The sequence below is a fragment of the Centroberyx affinis genome, unplaced genomic scaffold, assembly GCF_046629955.1.
Source record: "Centroberyx affinis isolate AG114_WGS23_722 - 3 ecotype Tasmania unplaced genomic scaffold, CSIRO-AGI_Caff_v1 ptg002982l_1, whole genome shotgun sequence".
NCBI lineage: Eukaryota > Metazoa > Chordata > Actinopteri > Beryciformes > Berycidae > Centroberyx > Centroberyx affinis.
In genome coordinates this window covers 1-21,841 of record NW_027281088.1, presented here as the reverse complement: position 1 = coordinate 21,841, position 21,841 = coordinate 1, and the positions used below count along the sequence as shown (strand labels likewise).

The following is a 21,841-nucleotide window of genomic DNA, read 5'->3' as shown; positions in this document are numbered from 1 at the left end:
AATTTATATTTTCAGACTTTGAGTAACTTTTAGTTATATTTACAGCAACAATGGTTACAGCTGTTTGGTTCGTAAATTAATTAAAACATCTGTGACATGACTAATATTCATGTTTCTCCTCTTTGTTCTGTTGTTGCACAAAGTTGCTCTGTGCTGTTTTACATCTAAAATAAAACAACCACCATAAAAAAAACCCACTCAATTTTGTTATTATTTCCAACCAAAAGCATTTGCGACAAGTTGTATTTACGACTTGTAATCTCAGACGTAGGAGTTTACCGGGAGCACTTGAAGGCAGCACATTGGAGCTCTGCCTTAAACCGTTTACTAACCTGTACTTGTACTTGTAGGCAGGATGTTTTCGATGAGCGTCTACAAAAACACTCTCAGATGGTGCAGTTGGGAGTTGAAGTGAAGTAAACCTGAGCTCCAGCTCATACAGGGGCAGAGGGAAATGAGAGTGTGGAAGTTGAGATGCCTGAGAATCGGAAGCCAAATGTATTATGGAAGGTGATGATGGAAAAATGGCAAGAGTTGGGAAAGAGGGGTGAAGAGAAGACATTTATTTCAAATCCAGAGGAGACTTGGCAAGGGAGAGTGAACAGGGCGAGACAGAAAGCTATATATTACGAACAGGACACCGTGGTTTGAATAAAACACTACACATTATGGGGAAACACATTACAACACGGTGTGATTTTTGCCAGGAGATGGAGACAGTGGATGAGAGGGCGTAATCTCGCGTTGTGTTTGAGAGGTTACACGACGAGATTAGCGCCTCCTCGACTCCAGCTCACGCTACAGTTCAGTAGGTGGCGGTAATACTGCTGATATCACCCGCCCATGAAAACAAAAACAAAGAAGAAGCGGAAGGGCCAACAAGCGAAAAACCTGTAGTGATCAGCTAAAATGTCAGTTGCTTTTGTGCCAAAGAGACTACGAGGAAAGGCGAAAATCAACCAAGAAACAGTCCAGAGGGTAGGTAACCAGTTATGGGCATCTAGCAAACAAGCCAGCTAGCTTAGCTCGCCCATAGCCTTTCAGTAACTCATGTTGTGAGTTAGCCCACTAGCTAACGTTAGCTAACCACTTGGCCACAAACAGTAACCGTAACGTTATCTGTTACCAATGTATTCATCCATTCATTGTCTATTAACACTGAGCTAAACTTTGTGCATGCCAACTAATAATAACTCTAGCTATTAATAATTCTAGTCATTATTATTATTGTTATTAGTATTAGCTATGTATATCGTGATAACCATTTGTGTGTGTCGCACAGTTAATGCCAAAAACATTACAGCATATCAGACAAGTTTAAATTCGCTGTTCTTCCTTTTCTCGTTTTTTTTTCTACCCTAGCTGCTGGATGAAAACGACCAGTTAATAAGATGCATAACTGAATACATGCAGAAAGGAAGAGCAGTGGAGTGTGTACAGTGAGTCAAACAAACCTCAATGTTGTGTAATCAATGTTGGTAAACCAGTGGCTGCTAGACCGGGGTCGTTCATTTCCTTATTTAGATCCCTAGTCGTCAGCACATGCATATGGATGACTGTTTTGATGATAGGCTTCACTTCCCCCTCCACACCTACAGTATATTCAGCTCTATACTCTGAATCACGACTAACTACATAAGTCTTGTCAGGTGAGGATCCTTAGCACAGAAACTACCAAATGGGGGTCTGTGGTGTAAAGCATATTCATGTCAGGGTCCTCGACATGAAAACGTTTAGGAATCCTGGTTTAAACAGTGTTGTTGTTACAAGTATAGATTAAGCTGTTGATGATGAAACTGTATCTTATCGTTGCTGACTGATTGTGTCCCATGTCTGCACGTTATTGAGTTGGATAAACTAATGTCTGCATCTTTCCTACTGGATATTTATTTTTGTTATGTGTGATTTACCATTAGATACCAGCAGATTCTGCACCGCAACATTGTTTATCTGGCAACCATAGCAGATGCCAGCCCTGACATCATGCCTTCTTCTTCAAATGTAAGTTGTCACTCCTACTAACTACATGATGGATGTGCAACAATGTGCAACACTTCCATTGTAGTATTCCCTGGACTATTGGCTTATTCCTTACAGATTGTGTATTATTTTTCTGTTTGTAGCCCACCGCTGCAGAGGCACCAGCGTCGACGACAGCTGTAAATGGGCATGAAGGGACACAATGATGGCTGCTTCCCTCTCTTTCTGTGGAGAGTGGGGGCTTCAATGTTGATATATTTAAATGTCATTGACACGTGCACTGCTGCAGTTAAAAATAATGGCCTTCATGTGGATCTCTGTATCATGATATATGGATAATTCAGATTTTTGTTTTTCATCACTATTTTCTGTGATAAACAGAACTGTTTTACTTGTACATTAAAACGTATTTTGTATTTTGTAACTTTCTCTTTGTATCAGTTTTTGAAAGTCACTCAGTTGAGAAGCCACATTGTACATCAGCAACCCATTAAGCTTAATATGTAAAACATTTATACCAGGAGCTGAACAGCTTAGCCATATTTTCAGAGTTTTACCAATCCTCACCTTATCTATAGTGACCAGGTCTGGAAACCTCAACATGAAAAATAAAAACTGACTCAACGTTATTGTGAGTGGCAAATAAGATCATTGGCATCCAGCAGACCACTGTCCCTGATGTCTATGTGAATCAAGTCTTATGCAAAGCCCAGAGTATCATAGACTAGTCTTGTGTGGAGGATTGGAGCCGCTCCCTTCAGGTCGCAGGTTCATGCAACCTCAGGCTAAATCAAACAGACTGAACCTCATTTATTCCACATGCCATAAACCTGCTCAGCTGAAACCGAGACTCTCCACCCTGTCACTGCTTCCCTGGTCTTTTTTTTCCCAAATACATCAATCTGGTAATGCCAGTGTATTGGTGGAAGGAGCTAAAAACAGGAAGAGGGCTGGATTACAGAGATATGATCTATTACACAATTAGTATCATAAATCTTACATATGAAGAGAAACAAAAAACCCTGTTAATTTCACAAGATGTTAGATATATATGATGGGACACATGCAGTTTGACTGGGCATGATGCTAGTGCTGCTGTCTTTGTAGAGGAGAGTGAAAGACGAAGACAAACAGTAGAAAGGGAAGACAGAGGCAGTTTGAATTGCTAGTCATTTTTATTCATTTTTTGCATTGCTGGTACACTTGGAAAGATTCAGTTGCCAGCTCAAGAGAACAATAAGCAACATAAGCCAAGCAGTCCCCCTTCATATCTTCTATCAGGGCAACATTTTTTTTTTTCTTTTTTTTTTTTTTGTAGAAGCCACTAGTAAACCATTTGACACAGCTGAGAAGCTAACAGTTACAGTCCAAGGTCTTTAATGATGTCTTTAAAAAAGGCTGTAACAGTTTGGGAGATAACACAGACAAAAAGCAACAAACCCTATATCTTGATTGTGCAAAGCACATTAACTATAAAAAGATATATATTTATATGTATATACAGCAAACAATTCTCTGTAAACATGGTAAGTATGTTAGTTTTCAGAAAACATGGTGTCATTTCATAAATACAGGCAACATTGGCATCCGCAAACATCACAAAAAGTTAACATTCTGGGCCTTTAAATACAGCCCATCGCCATAGAAACCGAAGAAACAAGGGCTCGAAAACACCCTCAACACACAATAATGTTTTAGTGTTTAGCATGGCGTATTTGGTAACCTTTATAGATATATGGTGTAGTTCAACTCTGTAGGAAAGAAAAACATGTGCTTTTCACATCTCAGGGGGGAAAAAAAAATAAGGTTTTATGTAATATGCCTATAAGTATACTAACATACAGTAATGGTATAACATGTAAGAAAATACAAAAATAAGATTAATACTGTCAATATTTGTACAAGAAAAATATTGTATTTTTAAATGGAACAAAAGTTAGGTTTTCGGGAGTTAGTGTCAATCTAAAGCAAACCGCCAATTAGGGAAGAGGAAATGAATGCGCTTCCGGTTGTGAAGACGTTCCCTAATGCTATCGTCCAATAGGGTGTAACGTTACTATTTATCAATAGAATAATCTCAGACCACCTCTTGTCTCTTCAGCACCATTCATCTTCTGAACAACGCTTTGGTTGGAAAATAATATTCTGCAAGTGCTATCAATACCAACATGGCACATAGTTACTGCTATAATTCTTAACTCTTGTCAGTTGTTGAAAAAGTAGTGTATTTCTCTCAAATTACACCTCTGCGACGACTTACTATATTTATGCTGAGCCTGCTCAAAGCCTCTTAATAAAAAGAACTAAATATTTATATTTCAACTTCAGTAATTTACAAGCTATGAAACAGTAGATGGTAGCTGTATTCTGAGTCATCTTGCGTGAGATTTGGCAGTTACAGCTATGTAGACACAGTATATTAATTATGGGCAAAACTAGAGCCTTTCAAGCCCTTGCCCCCTTATGATCCCCCTCCTTTACACACACACACACACCTTCAGCGGCAGAAGCGAAGTGGGTGACGGCCGTGCGCGTCTCCAGCTCTTGTCTGAGGAGACACCGTACGTCAGCTCAACAGACAGAGAAACGACCACTAGACTTAACTGCTGCCAGCGTGACACATGCATCGCTCGTAGTTAAAACATGGCAGTTCAAAAAAGTTCAAAATATGTCTCTTTTTTTTGTGTTTTTTTTTTTTTTTTTTTTTTCAAATGGGGATGTTTGACATGGAAAAATATAGATACAAAATGTCGAGCCAGTGTGTATACTTAATTTTGCCTCGGGGGGCGCACCCCGAGGCTGAAATCTTCCAATTCAGTGGGTGTGGATTGTAATGGTTGCAGCCCAGCTCAGCTCGCTCGCCGGCCAATCAAACGGAGCCGCAGGTCCTCCGGCGCGCCACGCCCAGGACTCCCGGCGTCAGACTCCGCTTGGTCTGATCAGTACTGGTGAAGGTAGGAGGGCCTGTGCTCGTGTTTGAGGGGGAAGGATTTGAAGCCCTTGGTCATGGGTTTGTGCTGCTGCTGTTGTTGTTGCTGCTGCTGCTGCTGCTGCTGCTGCTGCTGGGTGAAGGGAAAGCCGGAGGAGATGCCAGCGGAGGGGGAGCAGTCGCTGGCGGTGGACCACACCGGGGACTGCAGCATCTGCATGGAGTCGCTCCACTGGGAGGAGGGAGGGATGTTCATCTGGTACAAGGAAGAGCTGGGATTGGGCATGGTGTTGGTGTGGGTGGAGTGCTGCCAGGGCGCCTTGGGGGGCCAGGTCTTCGTTTTGCTGTCCTGTGGAGCAGAGGGGATCATAAGGGTCGACAAAGTCAGCATACAGTCAACATGCAACTAAAAGTCACACAGTCATGCTGGAAAACGGGCTTAACATTTACTGTGGCCAGATTTATCCTCACACTAGCTTTCAAGAGCAGCTTTTCACACCCAACACCCAATTCTCATGTGTTTCAAATGTTGGGAAATGTTTCAAAATATGGGGTCATCTGACAAAAAAATGTCAGGGGCCCCTACTTTACCTGGTTATCATCCCCTATGTGATGGAGTGGTGGCGAGGGCAGGGTGCACACCTCCTGCTCACCGCAGCTGTGTTTTCTGAGGACAGAAAACAGACATTGACCTTTAGCAGCACAGCATTAAAACTAGATTTTTACAGCGTAGCAGTGATAACCGAGCAGGCATTCTTTACCGTGATTATGAGTGTGACCGTGAGGCAGTAGGTATGAGGAGAAAGATCCCTGATTACCACAAGAGTGTGGAATAGTAAACAATAAATCTTGGTTAGTGGTGCGTTATGGGAATTATCAGTACAGCTAGAATGTGTCTTTGACTAATTGTTGACAAACTGTTGTACAAGAGAAATTCAAAAACAGAACACAAAGGTGATGTATTTTGATAGTTGTCAGTGGTAGAGGCTGTGGCTTACCTCCTTTGTTTAACGGCGGCTACAAGGTCCGGCCCGGAGAACATGGAGAACAGGCTGTCTCCATTGGCTGAGGAGGTCTCATCGCTGGAGCTGGCCGAGTCCCCCTGATTGGCTGACCAGCTGCTGTTTACCGCCTCCCTGCGGACACAAGCGGAGAAGGTGTTAGCGGCGCTCTGATAACAGACTCACAGGGTCCAGGCCCGCACGCTTTGTTCTGCGTTCACGTCATATGGGAATGACCGATGGAACAACTTGGCAGTTAAAAGCAACAATGTGTTTAAACTCATTTGGGCACTCTTGATCAGCTTTTTCACACTTACAACACATGCACTTAGCGAGTGATACATTTGAGTTTCAAAGCAATGCGAACATTGTAATGTAAACCACAAACGAAAAATCCAGCAAGTAGTTGTGTCCTGCCGTGGCATTTTAACAGCTGTGATTACAAAATGACTTGTAAGCTCTAACATTTGTGTTGTCAATGTCGAAACATGCTCAGGGAACAGGGAAAGATTTTGGTGAAGATATACCCATACAGGTTATGGAGCATGGGATGTTAACAGCCACTGTTAGGAGTTATCAATTCATCCCTCATCTGTTTCCAATTGTTACTTTGGAATTGTTAATTCCACTCTTTCTTATTCTGCTGGTGGATTTTAGTGTTTTTCTATTATATAATGCTTTTCAATGACTTGTATTACAAACCCTGATGCAGCCTGCGTGTTCTCAGTATAAACATTGCTGGATTTTTTTCTTTCTAAGCTTGGGAGTTTCAGACAGCGTTTGTGAGGCAGTGGGTCAGCAGTAAAGGCGATGCATGTACAGGTACCTACCCCTCGCTGTAGTACTCTGGGTGGGACCAGGTCCTGTGCTGCTCATCAGGGATTGGCCAGTTGCTGCGGGTGTTACTGGGGCGACGGATGTGCTGCACCTGCCGTTTCTGCTGCATGGCCTGACTGACGCCGGCGACGTAACGAGCAAACTCCGGGTCAGAGCCAACTGCGCATGGAAAGGGAGGATAAACACAACAGTGAGTTTCTGACTCCCTCAGCTTTTCTCTCAATCCGTTTAGCCAGACTGTCTACCAAAGCAGAAAAATCACAATAGCCGTAAGTCAACTCTGCACAATAGGCCTCGGCTGCAATCAAAAGAGTCTGCTGCACTGTAAAAATAGCAACTGACACATTCTAAATTCAGCATAAATCGTCAAATTACAGCCACAGCCAATTGCGGGGGGAAAACAGCTGCTCATACACTATGACCTACATTTGAGTGTTTGTAGTCATGTTACTCGAATCAGGGTCCAGAGTGTTTCTAATCTGTCTGAGTAAGTGGTTAGAAGACTATAATATGTACAATGAATACTATCAAATGACTTGCTTCGTATACACACACTACCTGGCAGCATGCCATACCTGCACTGTATATTGGTACCAGTTAAGAGATCTGTTCATACTGAAAGCACACAGAGATTACAAGCTAATGAATCTGTTCCTACATTTTTGTATTGTAGCCTGGTTTGACAACTTGATCCTGTGCTATAAAAACCTGACCAGGAAGCTTAGTGAAAATAGCCAATGAGGTTACTGGCTTGAGTCAGGCACGACTAATAGTAGTAGTGAAGAGGCCCAGTGCCATTCTCAACTGCCTGGTCCCTCCCATGGAGCTAAGTTTGAGCTGATGCCCTCCGGACACCACTTCACTTCAGACTGCCTAAACTGAAAAGGAGAGGAAAAGAACCAGCAACTTGTTTATCTCCACTGACATCAGATTGCTGGATTTTAATGTCATGACATCAATAATGTCATGATGTTGCCTCTTGTGCATGTAAACAAACTTTGTATTCCGTACTGAGAAAATTTTTTTGGCATCACAATGGCCTATTTACTCCCTCTGTGGTCTTATCAAACTTGGTTGTCTGGCTGCTATATAAAGTGGTGATTTCTTGTATGCTTTCTCTTCAGCCACGTATGCAAACCAAATTCCCCATTATGGGACAATAAAGATTTGAATTGAATTAACTAACAGGTTTTTATCTGTCAGCTGGATCACCGCTGCGAGCATGTTACTGGTTTCGACCAGAATATGTAAGCACTTACCCGTGACAACCCACATCCTGGTCTGAAAATTAGTCTCCAGGCATAATGAACACCTGACTAATGACTGCAGTGTTAAGACATAAAACCACTCTTTTGCTCCCTCTCCGAGGCTTTTTTTTCTAATGAAACCAAAGAGTCAGCACAGCTCCAGGCCTGCCCCACTCCCACTGCTGACATTATGCTCTAACTGGAGCTTGGGAGGTTCAATTATCCCTCCCACCCAGACTGACTCCTCATGAGGGGAGAGAGGCCAGGCACAGTCTTCAGGGAGATGGGAGGCGTCTTTCTTAAAGGATGTAAAGGGTCCAACAGATACCCAATTTATGGGCCCATAGTAGTTCCATCTCAGCCTTCTCCCAAGCTATTGAAATTAACAGGTTAATCTGTTTTACAGCTCACAAAAGGTTTTGTTCAAGATCACGCCAACAGTCACACCCTATAGTAGCAAGCAGTTTTCCACCAGAGTGCTCTAGGGTGCACGCATAACCAGCATTGTCTGTGATGACAATATAGGAGAAAATGAGGAAAATATAGGAGATAATGAGGAAAATATCGAACATTTGGACCAACTGTGCAATCATTTGGCGACAAAACGCTGGGATAATACTGCACAAGCTGTTGAACATTTTATGCTTTTTTTGAGCTGTTAAAATGTGTTCCTGTTAAATTCAGTAGTCTGCAACAAGGCTGAGATGGAACTACGGGAGCTAACTTGCTGTGTGTTTGGTGGTCCTACAATCTGCAATGGCGTTTCGACTGACATGGGGGTGAATAATGGTAAATAATGTGATTCTGATTCTGAAATGGATGCTCCACATAAGAACGTAATAGCTCATGGACGTGTAAAATGGAGGTGGATCTCACCTGCAGGGTCGAAGGGGAGCGTGTCTCCCAGAACTCCGAACACCCCCTCGCTCTGGTCCCTGTTGGGCCAAGTATTATTGCGGGGCCCCTGGGGCTTCTGGCCCAGCATCTCTGACATGACACTGTCCATGTAGGTGCTCACCAGGCCCAGACTGTAGAGGTCTGAGCTCAGATCTGGGAGCCCAGGGGAGCTCCACTGCCCGATGGGACCCAGGGGGGACAGCCCTGCCGGGGGGCCCTGTGGCGGAGGCTGCTGGCCGGAGGTGCCGAGCCACTTACTCGCCACTCTCTGCTGCGGCAGGGCCTGGGGCGGGGGCTGCTGAGGGGGAAGCTGTGGAGGAGGAGGCGGCTGCTGCTGACTGATGGGCTGCAGGAGGTGCTGGTAGTACTGCAGGGCCTGCGGGGAGGGCTGTTGCTGCTGCTGTGTCTGTTGTTGCGGTGGAGGAGGTGGCTGCGGTTGAGGCTGCTGCTTCTGCACCGGCGGTGGAGGCTGGGGCTGAGGCTGCGGCTGCGGCTGGGACTGGGGTTGGGGTTGGGGCAGGGTCTGAGTCGGGGGCTGCGGGGCGCCGTGAGAGACAGCCTGGGAAGTGGGCGGAGCTCCACTGGGGGGTTTCAGCTCGGCGGGGTTAGCGGACGCCACAGAGTTCCTCCTCTTGACCAACGGGGAGGCCTGCTGGGACTTGCCCATGTTGAAACCTGAGAGAAAGTCGATGACGTCCTGCATCTCTTGGTCAGTGGGCAGGTTCATTCCCTGGTCGTCAGACACAGAGCCATTGGCCAGCGGGTTCTGCTGGGTGGGGTCAGGGGTGCAGGACAGGCTGCCCATCTGCAGGATGCTCTGCAGCCTCCCATCACTGTGGCCCAAGTTCTTAGCCTTGTCCTCTGAGCTACTGGCCGTCAGCATGCTGCGGGACGGGGTGCTCGGGATGGAGTAACTGCCCCCGCTGCCAGAGCTGGACGAGGCCTTCTTGGTGAACTTGGAAGTCAGCTTGGAGATGGTTTTGGGCAAGCCGCTGGAGGTCTTGGAGCTGGTGCCTGGGGGCAGGTCTACCGGGCCCCCGTAGTCTGGAATCTCTCGCTGCAGCTGCATCTGAATGGTGGGCAAGGCTTGCTCTCTTTGGAGGGAAGGAGACACACACACACAAGCATTTAATCATTTCAGTATTCAAGGCGGATTCACTCAATACAACCTACATCTTACATTAAATCTCACCTTACCTGCCATTCCTTTGTTTACATTCTTTTTTTTGTCTGCTTATCTGCAGTATGTCAGTGACTTATTTCTTCTGAGGTTTGCCTTGGTGTTGTCCAGTGCTTTCATATCCACTAACACTTATATGTGTGGGCACACACATGAATGTAAGTACACGTGCACACATTCACGCCCACACACAAGCTTTGTGATGTACTGTACATGTAAGTTTAATTGCTTGTTTTTATTTCTCTTATTCAATGATGTGTTTATCTTTATTAGTGTCCTTTGTTTTCAGCAGTCAACAGAACAGTCAACATATCAGTAATTATATAGTTGTATAGGCAATCTAAATCATTTACAGTGTAATTGTTACATATCTAAAACTACACAACTTGTACAGTCTCTAGCCAGGAATGCACACACTTCTTCTATCTTAGTTGTTAGATAATGAGGTTATTATTCACTATTATTCAACATCCACTCACTTTCTCTCCTTCCATCTGTTGATGTCAAAGACTGCTGTGTACAGCACGTCCACTAGGCCCAGTGTCTTCTCTGGGTCCAGGCTACGCTGGAGCAGGGACATGGTAGCTGGGTCCTCCTTCAGACACCTACACACACAAAGACGCACACAAAGTCACAACAGGACAGGACATGAATGGCAAACCCAACACAATCCCTCACACACAAAAGCCCAGGTGCATGTGCTGAAGAGATGAATACCTGACACGTGATATGCATAAACAAGAACAGTAGAGCCAAACACAAGACTGGCAGGCTACATTTTCAACCCACAGACTGGCGGTGCAAATTCATTGTGGCCCAGTGCCTCTTCACATCTCAACTGGTCCGCATTGCAAATCGAACACTCCTCTCTGTAGCTGGGTGCTAATTCAATCCCCACTCTAAGAAACAGCACACAGGACTGTCTAACATTAATGACAACTAAGATGAGGCTTATGAAGAAAAATGCTTCACATATGGCTCTCCTGGGCCACTGGATGGGGAGGAGGAAGTATTTATCCTACAGTATACCGCTTTGTATTTAACAAATATGTGATCGCAAGGTTGCCAGTTCCAGTCCTCAGACCAGCTGGGAAAACCTGAGTATGGGAGAAGTGAATGAATAACGCTTTCCCTTCCCTCAACTAACAATTTGCCCTTGAGAAAGGTACGTAGCCTTCAGCTGCTCCAATGGAGCCGCTCAGTAGCCATCAGTAGAAGATTATGGTTGCACTGGGCATGAATGTATGTAGCTATGAATATAAAGCAGGCTGGTGCTAAAATGGAGTTTCCTCAGTCAAGCTTCTCTTTTCTTTGAGACCTGGTTTTGTGTTGATTTAAGACATTCATGGACCCATCTATCTTGCATCTGTGTTTGGTTGCATATACATAACAGTTGTAAAACAAATAATAACCAACAATAAAACAACTAAAATAACTTATTGCATAAATAAACTAAATGAAGTAAAGAATTTCCCAATCAAACAGCCCAGGACAACATTTTAAGAGGGCAACAAAAGGGTAAAAACACGCTTCCCGTTTTGTTTTGTTTTCTGCTGATGCACTCCTAACAAAATCACATGATTGTATGAACTAAGCAGATGATAATCTTAGATTTTCTGGAGCATGACTGGCTAGTAAAATGTAAGGCAAACTTTAACCTGTGTGTACATAAGCGTAAATTTCAGTTCAACGTTTTCAGCACTGATATTTTGGCATTTCATTGTATGGTATATGGAGCATAAATATGGTTGTTGAAATATATAGCACGATGTACCCATAAAACAAAGAGAAAACAATTGAAAGTGCAATTATTTCAACACTTGATATGCCAATATTTAAAAATTTGATAAAACAATATAAATTGTTATTCAGTGTTCTACCCAGTGAATTTTTCTTATGTATGTCAACTTGACTGTACAGTGCACAGAATATTAACTACGAAGCACCAAGTGAATCCAGTTGAAAGCTTATTGATTTCACCAATTAAATCCAGTTCAGTCGAGGAGCGGTGCTGTAGATGAAGAGCAGGAGTTGGTTTCAAGAAGGATTTTCAAACCTTGAGAATTTTAATATAAGTTATATGCTTTTAGTCAAATCTCCTTTCATTACTGCGAGTGCAAACCTTTTTAGCATGGACGGAGATCCTAACACTGACAGTGATGCTGCCATGCTAAACCCGCTGACCTGCACAGATCAGTACAAAGTGCAGGTGACGCCAAATGTTAGGAAGGTGGTGATAATGTTTTATATACTCAGTGTATGGAACCAGTATAACCAGTGTCTCAAATCCTCTTTAGTGTGTGGTGAGTGGATCCTGGACGCTCACCTTGAGGGGAAAGCTGTCAATGTACACTAAATGGGTGGATCAACAACCCGAGTCATGCTATGCTGTCATTTTGTTGCCTCTCCTAAATTACTGTTCTCTTTCTCATCTCTTACTGTGTACATTATGTTTGCATATCATTACGTTTGTCTGTTCACTGTGCCGTACTTACTGTACACCAAATCACAAGATAAAATCCTAGTGCATGTAAATGTACCTGGCTAACAAATTTCTCTTTCTGATATCTTCATCTATAGACCTATAATCTCTCATCAAAAAGGTTAATTTTCAGGGATTTTTAGCTAGGGCACAGCCATGTCTGTTCATACTCTGTCAAAGCCGTGACAGAAAGGAGAGGTTTCACTACTTAAGCAGCAGAATTTGGTCCTTGGTCATTTTAAACTGTACTGATGTATACAGAAAATCAAGTTGGACTACCGCTTGCTTTAAAAATAAAATCAGTATCATGATGTACTCACCAGGTGGAGGGAACCTGGACCACCACCTTGGATCCCTCCAGAGTGATCTGGGGAGCATAGGCCTCCTTGTTCTCAATCTGAGCTGTATCAACAACCACCTGTTGGGACACAAACAAACACACGCACACACCTGCATCAGCCTAGCTCCTGACACAACACATTTCCTCACTGCCATTTATTTCCTGACTACAGGTTCTGCTTGTGCAAGCACTGCATAGAAGTATATACTGTATATTGACCCCTTTTTTAAGTCTAGACAAGTAAAACAACTAGGGAATCAATTTCTCCCAGTGTGACACAATGTAATCCCAATATCCTTTATTTACAAAACAAAACGGACAAGGACTTTGGTGAAACAAGAGAGATTGCTTTTGCCCTCTACATAAACTCTGACAAGGTCTGTGATGGGAAACTAACATTTTTGTCCCCATAGGCCACAGTGGTTGATGAATCCCAAAACACCAGCTTCCTTCACTATTTTACTAACCAGTCAGATTTTACAGTAAGGATAGAACCTTCAGATGATGATTGGGTATCTACCATGGCAAAACCTGCTAGCCATAGCCAGTTACAAGCAGTTACAGGCATTTTGTCTGTGGGCTGGCATTAATTTCCCACGCGGAGAGAGGAGGTTCAGGGTGAGGAAGGTAAATGCAGTCAAGCAACCAGTGGCAACAAACAGCCTGGCCTGCTGCTAGTCATATATATTTCCCAGTTCTTTGAAAGTGGCCTTGGCTCCTCAAGACCCATGCAACTGGGTCACATAGAGGAGGGAGGGAGGGAGGAGCCCATTTCCTGTATTACAGGAAGTTGGCCTATTGTTATTAATAAAGCAGGTGTATCCTCGGGAACCCCGGGCTGCCAATGGTCTTGTGAGAGCGGCACACACATCCAGACGGACACGGCCTGGCCGCCATGTCAAAAGTCGCACGACAAGGTCATCGGGGGCAGGGAGAGGGAGGAACACCAGCAAAACAGTCGAGGTCAACTCCGTAGCTGGAAGCTCCGAGTCATGAGTTATGGCTTCTTGCTAGGAGGAGTCGCTGGTGAGTAATGTTGCCAGGAAGGACAATGGGACAGATATGGTGATTCTCCCTGTGAGCACAAGTGTGTGTGCGTGAGAAAGGGAAAGAGAGAGGGAGGGAGAGAGAGAGAGAGAGAGACAGAGAGAAAGTGTGTGTATATGTATGAGAATGTGTGTGCATGAAAGTGCGTATATATGAGTAGGTGTGTGCGGGTGAGTATGTGTGTGTGCGTAAGTGTGAGGGAGATAGGGAGATACTATGTGCATGAGAATATGTGTACGAAGGTGCACGTGCGCACTGGTGTGTGATCTATTTTGGGGTGGAATGGTCATAGGCTCAGATAAGGAGCGAATGTAAAGTGCTCATCCATCACCCACGGTTTGTTTTACAGTCAGCGCTGGGCTGGCAGGCTGGATGGGAACACTCCCAAGGCCTGACACACAAAACACAGCAGACCACACTGAGGAAATAAACACCGGAGCATAAACACACTGGTGCTGCTCTGAGGAGAGTCCTGCCGCTGACCCTCCTCCCTCTGACTCTCCTTTTCACCAGGAGGGGGGGATTCTGTTTGCCGACCCGCCCAGACGAGCCCATCCTTCGCCCAGATGTTGCAGGAATGTTGGCTTCCCCTTTGTGTCTCTCTGGTGTTTGTTTACACCTCTCGATCTCCTCAAAGCAAGCCGACAGGCCTCCTCATCTCCATTACAAACCTGACAAACAATGGGATGCGAGTTGCCAAACCCACAGACGCACAAAAGCAGCGGCTTCACTAACTAAGCAGCACTGAAGTACAATAGGCCTGTTCATGTTGGCAAGCCACCTCCTTTCCATTGCTCTGTACTGTTTCACTATCAAGTGCATCATGGTGGTGGGTGTTTACAAGACCGAAATACAGGATGTAAATCCATTAGAGAACTTTCTAGAAAGCTGTTTGTGTTATATCCTGCACAAAAAAACCATTTACTCTCTTCTGACAGAGCACTGCTACAATAGACAAGCTCTGCCTGAGATACTGCTAGCCTAAATAGACTGCCGTGCAGGTGTTTATGGTGACATTTTTTCAAGGCACATTTGTTCTCCAAAAGTGATAAGATTTCGAAGCACAGTGAAAAAATGTAAGAAAGAATTTAACAAAGAAACAAAGCCCTTCTAATTCTACCCTTAACTCTTGTTTTTCTCAAAGGAATATTGTTAGCACACTGTGCCTCTGACCTGTGCACTCCTTACTATTGGTTGCTTGTAATGTTGATGATAGGAACTGAGGCTTATTCTACTGCTACATTCATTCTAAGTCGCTCTGGATAAAATCATTAGCCAAATGGCCAAAATGTAAAATATAATTCCAAATGACTATCCTTACTTCTCAGTTTTCACAAGTGCTCCATTTTCTGTTTAGCTTGAATATATTTTTAGGAGAATAATAGAAGTGGCACCACTGAAGAAGTCTGCCACAGCCAAAGGAGATGTTTCAGCTCATCTGGAGACTGCCCCGTAATTACAAGGTCATAGGTTGTAAAAGGTTTTGCAGAACTGCGTAGGAGCCCTGGTCTGTAACACCTCCACTCACCAGTCCGGCCTGGGCGAAGAGCAGCTGGACGGCGGTCTTGCAGGCCCCTCTCCAGCTGGATGGGCAGACTTGGTTGAGGACCTCGGTGACAGGGGAGTCGTCCCTGGGGGTCACTCCGTTCTGGCCCAGCGCCTCCTTAATGAGCTGCAGCATGGTGTGCTGAGGAGACAAAACAAGGTGGGCCATCAACACAGCAGTCTGCCGCCACCGTCTGCTAACGTAAGGCCTACTGTAACCCTATACAGATGCTGCTGAAAATGCCACAAGACACTTTGATAGTCTGCATCTCTGCTCAGGTTATCGAAAAACAGCTTTGTTTTTAGTTCCAACTAGTGACCCTGAATATTTGAAATCATAAATGTTATTAATGGATCTCATAAGTCCAAGAGACTTTTTTTTGTATTTTAGAGTTTTTCACCTGACAAGAGCCTTGTGCTCATTAGGAAAGGCTGTGTCTTGTGATTTCTTGGGAGTCAGCAGCCATCAGAATCATAATACATTTAAGTTCAATAAATACATAGCAATTTGACTTGGAGGCATTGGCACAGTGATACACTGACAATATGCAGTTTCACAGTGCATACTGACACACATGGTTCAAGTGCAATAATATGTTATATAGAGTACAAAAGGACAGTGAAATACATATTATAGACTATAGACTAGTAAACCATCAAATCGTTCTACATACATTCCATTCTAGCGCTGTGCATGTTCAAGCAGCATGGCATACAGTATGGCTGCAGCAGCTACAGAGGGAAGTGGAGTGAATGGCCAACAGTGCATCGGTCTGGCATAATTAGCACAGCAGCAAGACAACTGTTATGAGAGTGACTATCAGTGGCTTGTTTTTCTGGTAGAAATTAGCACAGCAGCAAGACAACTGTTATGAGAGTGACTATCAGTGGCTTGTTTTTCTGGTAGATAAGAGGAGAATCCCAGTGTAAACACAAAGCACTCACACAGAGGCCAAAGCCTCATGTGGACCACAGTGTACGGGTTGAAGAGAACTCATGTCAAATCACAGAAGCCAAGTCAGTTATATGAGAGAGAGAGAGAGAGAGAGAGAGAGAGAGCGAGAGTGAGAGCGAGAGCGAGAGAGAGAGAGCGAGAGAGAGAGAGCGAGAGAGCGAGAGAGAGACCAGAACACGAGCATGTGAGGTGGTTGACCCTTTAAACATCTTGTGTATCCAACAGGGCAACTTGAACTCTTCTGGAGAACAAGGTTGCCGAACAATGAAACAAGTAGGAAGCCGGCAATCGGGTCAAGGCTCGTACCGTTTTCAGTTTGAGGTTCTCAGCCGCCGACTCGTTGAAGGATACTCCTTTGAGGAAGTGGGAGCCGATCTGCACGGGGATGGTGGGCAGCTCGCACTGGATGGGCTGGGAGGTGGTCTGCATCCTGCCCGCCTGCTGGGCCTCTGCCTCGCTGCAGCAGCCCTGCACACACACACACACACACACACACATACACACACGAGCAAACAAAAATAGAAACACAAAGGCACACACACATACAAAGATAGATGATATCATCATATAGGCACAGACAAACACAGAAACACAAATCAACAATACAATAATTGATAGTGTCGGTTAACATTTGAATTAAATCTTGTATTTTGAGTTATAATGGGTTAGGATAGTTAAAAAAAAAAGCTTATATTCCATCTGTGACTCATCTATGGATGAAGAAAATGTGTCAATGGACCTAAATTTTTAAGAATCAAATAAACCCAGATTGTATATTTGAATTTTACCCTTGTAGACTAACTTTAAATTGTACCCCTCCTCTTCAAAGTCTAAATCTTTCAAGCTTTTGGTTGGACTGTCTGTACAGTTCTGAGAGTGGACCTACCTGCAAGGCTGCCTCCACAGATTTGGGGTTAAGGTGAAAGCCGGCCTTCAGTGCATACTCACTGTGGCCCAGGCTCTCTAGTGCTGCTTTATAGGCCTGGGGACCAAGAAGAAGAATGAACGACTATCAGCTCAACATCAGAACCACAATCGCTTTAATCACCAAGTACAATGGTTTTTGATTCCACTCCTCCTGTGGCAGTGCAATTTCATTGGTGACCCGACCCTACCCTGTTCTTAACTAAGATTAAATTTCATTTGAATGCTTCAAAGACAAAAAAAAAAACAGCTATCAACTCCATTAACACTGCTAACAAATGCTAATCTCCAATTTCAATGTCTCAACAGATTAAACACAGGAGCAAAGTGATTTTCAGATTAACTGAGTTTGTGATGAGTAAAATAGGCCGCTTAAACACCTCAAGTCATTTTAATAGCCATGTACAGTAAGTGTATAGAAATTTGTCTTGGTGGCACTGGCATGGGGACATATCAGAAACTAACATGGTAACAGTAGATACTGATGTATATGGTGCAGAACAACAGGATCTCACATACAGTGCAAGGGGATGGTGCAAGATACATGGTAGACAGCAGACTACACATACCACTCTATAATCATACATTCAACATTCAGTATAGAAGTAGGTCAGTCATTGCTTTGCCAAATCCATAAACCACTTGATTAGCTGAGGGGACTCAAGGGCGGTGACTCAAGTCAATTTTTTAGTAATGTACATGGCAAATGTATGATGTAATTGGCAACAAAGTGAGACACAGGTTTAAAAATGTAGTGAAATGTTTTCTGGCAGCAAGAATTTCAAATATGATGAAAGCAAGAATTCAACAACTGAAACAACTCTTCAGGTAATGATTGTCTATGACAGAGTGGAAATTACCATCAGCCACCTGTCAAATGCTGGCAATGTTTTAGTCTGTGACTGGTAAGTTTGTCTACTTTACCAGCCAATTTGGCAAGTAACCAACCATCCTCTGAGGGTTCCTCCCCATCCTAAAATTCTTATTTGGCTGGTAAAATAGTGAAAATGGCTGTTGTTTTTGGAATCCACCAGTCACTGTGGATGAAAAAGTTAGTTTCCTGCCCTGGATGGTGGTGTTACCTGTAAAGCGTTGTCAATCTTCATGTTGAGCTCCTTGAGCTGGTGCTCGGGGATGGTGGTGTTGTTGGAGCAGAAGAGCTGCTGAACCTGGATGCCTGCCAGGCAGCCATCCCGGCCCCTCTCCCTCAGCCTTCCCGTGGCCTAAGGGCACAGCGGTACACAACACAGTAATAGGTCAGACTGACAGCAGCCACATATACACAGCTACAGAACAATCACACGGAAATAAATATTCTGAAAATCAGTGAGCTGTATTCCAAATTAGATATCTAGTGTTTGATAAAAGTCCCATTTTCTTCTGAAAGGGTGGATAGCACAAAAAACAAACAAATGGTGGTGTTTTGAAAAGGATAGTGAGTATTATTTATTGACAGATCCTCTTTATTTTAGGAATATTGAATGAGGAATTTCAGGTAATGATATTTTGGGCAAAATAGATGGAAAGCATTCTGGAATATAACATTGCAAATGTACTGTAACTTCTATCAATAAAAAAAACTGTTGGAAATTTCCAGAGACGCTGAACATAACACATTTTACAAACATTTTCAGGCCATAAAAATATGTGTGGCTGCTGAAATGGAGTCCTGGCCACCTCCCTCTGTCTAAACTCCCCAGCAGTGAGGCCCATTCCACAGCACATTCCACCAGGATCTATCCGGGCCTAGTCCCCTCCGGGGCTAACACTCTGCATGCCAGGGCTTAACAGATCAATCAACCCACTATTCTCCTCTCTGGCTCACTGTACAGAACAAAGCTCAAAATGGGCCAGAGGGACTGATTAGCCAGGGGATTAGCTAGCTCCTCTTACAAAATGGCCTCCCTTACATGGGTGGGGGTTTAGAAGGGTATGGAACATGGAAATGCCGGTTCACAGACAAACTGCAGCCGAAAAAGAGGAAATAGGAAATTGAGGCTGGAAATCATAAATGGCTGGCATTTCTCAGGAATGTATAACAAGCTAGCTTTTCACCTCACAGACACAAAACCCCCAATTCCAAGGCCCAGACCAGGAAGAGTCCTGGGGGCGCCCCGTGGCTGCATACCTCAGCTGCACCTTTCCATGAGCGGGAGGCCTCCTCCAGCTCTGTGAGGGGCCCGGGACCGGCGCTTTGGGAGCGGGCATTGGTGCGACGCTCCTGGGCCTGGGCCAGAGCCTCTGCCAGGCAGGACTGGGCCACGGGCTGGACCTTCTGCAAGGCCTGTGATAGAAACTGGAAATGGACCTGCATCACCGTGAGGAAGCACCGGCCCAGTACCTGGAAACACACAACAGACTGTTGTTATAACATGTGTCACTCCAGAGAACATACATCCTCACCTTGCTAGAATACATAATTCTGGATGTATGAGACACACACTCAGCGTAAAAAAAACATTTGGAGCACCATCAGGAGAGGAAAACTAACGTTTTTGTCCACAGGCCTCAGGGGTGGTAAATACCCAGAATAACCAGCTTCTTGCGCAAATTTACCAGCTGACTAATTTGTTTAATAGAATAGGACCTGTATGTAGAACAACCACCGCTCATCCGGCTGAAGGCTTAGCGAAGGTGCTGGAGGTAGACAAAAATGCTCAGAAAAAGAGATGGGACATCCACACACTTAGATCCATTTAATTTATTGCCAAGCTTTCAGTTTCATACAACCTTCTACAAGGCATGTTTGGCAAACAGGAATACAATAGGACCTCTAAATGATGGCTGGTTTACTTCACAAAGTGATCTACCTACCTACTTTGGCTGGTGGCCGGTGTTAATTTTCCCACCATGACCGCCGCCCTAATATTGAGTTACACAGTCCATGCCTCAGGTGTCTCAAGACGAGGCTTTAACCCGTCTCGTCCCCTTCATTGACATCTACACTTCATGAATGAAGTGGATTCAGTTGGAGAAAACAATAAGGGATCATAGCTTTCACCTGGATTTTCCTACTCAATCTACTTTACAGAGGACATACTGTATATGTTTCCTAATGTTTTTGTATAGTCTGTATGTGCGTGCCTGTCTGTATGTGAGTGTGACACACTGAGCCTGACAGTATTAACTTGTTGTTTTTCCTAAAATAACGTCACATTAGTAGGCTGACTCACCACCACAGTCACATTGTTTGCACAGAACTCACAGAATCACATGAACTATATCAGCACACTGCCCCTAGGCTGCTCTCACTGTTGTGAAGGAATATTCTTTAAAAAAAAAACAAAAGCCCTCCACTGTAACTGTTGAGAACTGACAATTTCTACCTCATTTCAACATGTTGATGTATTCAAAAGCTCCATAACAAATCTGTTTTTTGCCAGCTGATAGTGTAAGTTCACTGATTTGTTGTAGGATAAAATTGGGTTACTCTGTTTCTATTTAATACTACAGAATAATCTTTGACACAACAGCAGTCTACAATGTAATCGCCTCTCTTTTACGGATCAACCTAAAATGCAATCATCTCCTCTTTACACAACATTGGTCTACAATGTTACCCTACTCTTTTCAGCAGCAAATACCATTCTACCATAACAGGGAAGTCCTGTTATGTACTATAAATCTGAGAGCCAAGGTCATGTCATGAAGCACAAATCAATGCACACAACAAGTTTGAAAATAAAACATCTGGCCAGGATACATGGAAAGTACCCAGACTCGAGCGTGTGTCTCCGTATTTGCGCAAAATTTGTGTGTGCTGTCCCCGATGAAGGCTTGTTGCTGAAACATTGGTGTCCTGAATAAAATGTCATGCAATGAGAGTTGAGAGCGTGGCTAAACTTGACTTTTTTACGGATTCCATGTGTGCCATACATGGAAATTAAATTTGTGCGTATGAGCACAAGTGTGTGCGAGTAAGATAAAGAATGTATTTGACTGAATATGTCTGTCCATCTGTGTGTGTGTGTGTGTGTGTGTGTGTGTGTGTGTGTGTGTGTGTGTGTGTGTGTTGGTGCTATAAGAATGGTCTAGTAGAAAGGATGAGGAGCCTGTTCGCTCTCCAAATAGGAAAATAAGAGCAAGCTGCTGGTGTAATGTAACTTAACCTAATGTAGTAATGTAAGAAATAGTTTTGCAGTTTGGAGAATTAGTTTCTGTGGTGTATAATAGTAAATTCAATTGCTTAGCGCCCACTCTACATGCTAATTTATCCAGTTATGAAAGTTGTCAGACTTAACCTTGCACATACACACCTCTCACATATGAGATACACATTGAAATTTCACTAAACACTACTGAAACTCACTCACATACACCACTGAAATGCTTTCATAAACACCACTAAAATGCTCTATGCTCATATACACTACTGAACAACTCTCACACCACTGAAATCCTCTTACACACACTACGGAAAAATCTCTCATCTACACTATTTAAACACTCAGAAACACCATTGAAATGCTCTCATATA

At 43.9% G+C, this 21,841-nt stretch overlaps 2 protein-coding genes across 3 annotated transcripts; one reads left to right on the top strand and one right to left on the bottom strand.

The window, feature by feature from the left end:
- Positions 1-814: 814 nt before the first annotated feature.
- On the top strand, positions 815-2,469 carry ss18l2 (ss18, like 2). 2 transcript variants are annotated; one of them, XM_071537108.1, is made up of 4 exons: positions 815-978; positions 1,363-1,439; positions 1,917-2,001; positions 2,124-2,469. In XM_071537108.1, the coding sequence occupies exons 1-4, from the start codon at positions 910-912 to the stop codon at positions 2,184-2,186; spliced, it is 294 nt and encodes a 97-aa protein (XP_071393209.1). In that variant the 5' UTR covers positions 815-909; the 3' UTR covers positions 2,187-2,469. The 2 variants fall into 2 exon arrangements, with proteins under 2 accessions (XP_071393209.1, XP_071393210.1); XM_071537109.1 differs by having other exon boundaries at positions 1,917-2,008; positions 2,137-2,138.
- Positions 2,470-3,150: 681 nt separating this feature from the next.
- LOC139658918 (granule associated Rac and RHOG effector protein 1-like) lies at positions 3,151-19,705 on the bottom strand (the record flags this gene model as incomplete). Its single annotated transcript, XM_071537102.1, has 12 exons — positions 3,151-5,258; positions 5,501-5,576; positions 5,908-6,045; positions 6,741-6,906; positions 8,871-9,985; positions 10,551-10,676; positions 12,874-12,971; positions 15,469-15,627; positions 16,747-16,908; positions 17,327-17,422; positions 18,447-18,587; positions 19,493-19,705. Coding segments are annotated over 12 exons (2,829 nt in total), but the record flags the coding sequence as incomplete, so codon positions are not given.
- Between the last annotated feature and the right edge of the window lie 2,136 nt (positions 19,706-21,841).